At 23.4% G+C, this 1,134-nt stretch overlaps 1 protein-coding gene across 1 annotated transcript in view; it reads right to left on the reverse strand.

Moving 5' to 3' along the window:
- Positions 1–982, reverse strand: part of LOC108573601 (diacylglycerol kinase eta-like) — a 36,095-nt gene extending 35,113 nt beyond the window's left edge. The window contains exons 1-2 of the mRNA XM_017936064.1: positions 814–982; positions 47–185 (exon numbers count right to left, since the gene is read on the reverse strand). Coding sequence (XP_017791553.1) covers positions 47–185; positions 814–967 — 293 coding nt within the window. The 5' untranslated portion in view covers positions 968–982. The remainder of the gene's footprint in view (positions 1–46; positions 186–813) is intronic.
- Positions 983–1,134: the final 152 nt, after the last annotated feature.

Below are 1,134 nucleotides of genomic sequence, written 5' to 3' on the forward strand. Positions count from 1 at the left end.
AAAAATCATTATTTAAAAAAATAATTTTTATTAATCTATTATACATGCCCCATCTTGGTCCTCAATAATGTCCTTGCCAATAGATGCTAATGTGGTCCATTTGCAGTTATTTATTGCTTTTATACTACATCGTTTGTGAACTTTATATTTACATATTTCACAGCTCAATCCATGAGAAGTAACACCTTAAAGTATAAATAAAAACATATTAGCTCTTTATAATAATTAACACTTTTATAAAGTATGAATCAATAACATTTATAAAAATTTAGTAAAATATTATCATGAACAGAATAAGGAATATTATTATTATGTTACTGTATAACTATTATATTATTATTGTGTTAATATATTCCCAAGTTAAGATAAATCAGTTTCATAAATTATGTTAAAAATCAGCTCCTATTAGCTTATAAAATTATGTTGAAAAATCAGGTACATGTATATAAAGTTTAGAGAAAATTTAAATCCTTTTAAATAATGCACATTGAATAAAACATTTTGATGTATCTCTGTTTTTTATTTTAGATTCATAAAAAAAAGTTTGGCGTAGAAATATATTCTTTCTACTTATATATCCACCTTTTTCATAATCACTTCAATGGAAAAAAGAAGAAAAAGTACAGTAATTAGTGGACCATAATATCTTACTGTAATACTTATAAGTTTATTTATAAAATTTATATATTTTACTAAAATTAATATTAGGAAACTACATACTAACAATAAAAAAAAGTCATTAAGTATTATTTATTAAATATATGATTTGTTTTAATACAGAAAGAGAATAAATATTAAAGAATTTATATTTACCATACAGAGCATCTTTGCAAACATTGCAGTATGTTGGTCTTGCATGACTTGTTGCATACCATTGATGATTACCACTAAGCATGTCTGCAATTCCAGGATCTGTCTGAGAACGATTTTCTGTTACTGTTCTTAATGCATTCAACCAATCTTCCATTTCTTGTCTACTTTCACCACAGAAAACTAGTGATCGAAATGGAGTTATCACCTTTAAATATAAATTTTACTTGATATTACAGTAAAAATATTCAGAATTTAACATTAATACATTAATTTATTAAATGTAATAATTTTCTACTACTTAAATGTTTATATCATAAATTC

This window comes from Habropoda laboriosa, unplaced genomic scaffold, assembly GCF_001263275.1.
Source record: "Habropoda laboriosa isolate 0110345459 unplaced genomic scaffold, ASM126327v1 scaffold128, whole genome shotgun sequence".
NCBI lineage: Eukaryota > Metazoa > Arthropoda > Insecta > Hymenoptera > Apidae > Habropoda > Habropoda laboriosa.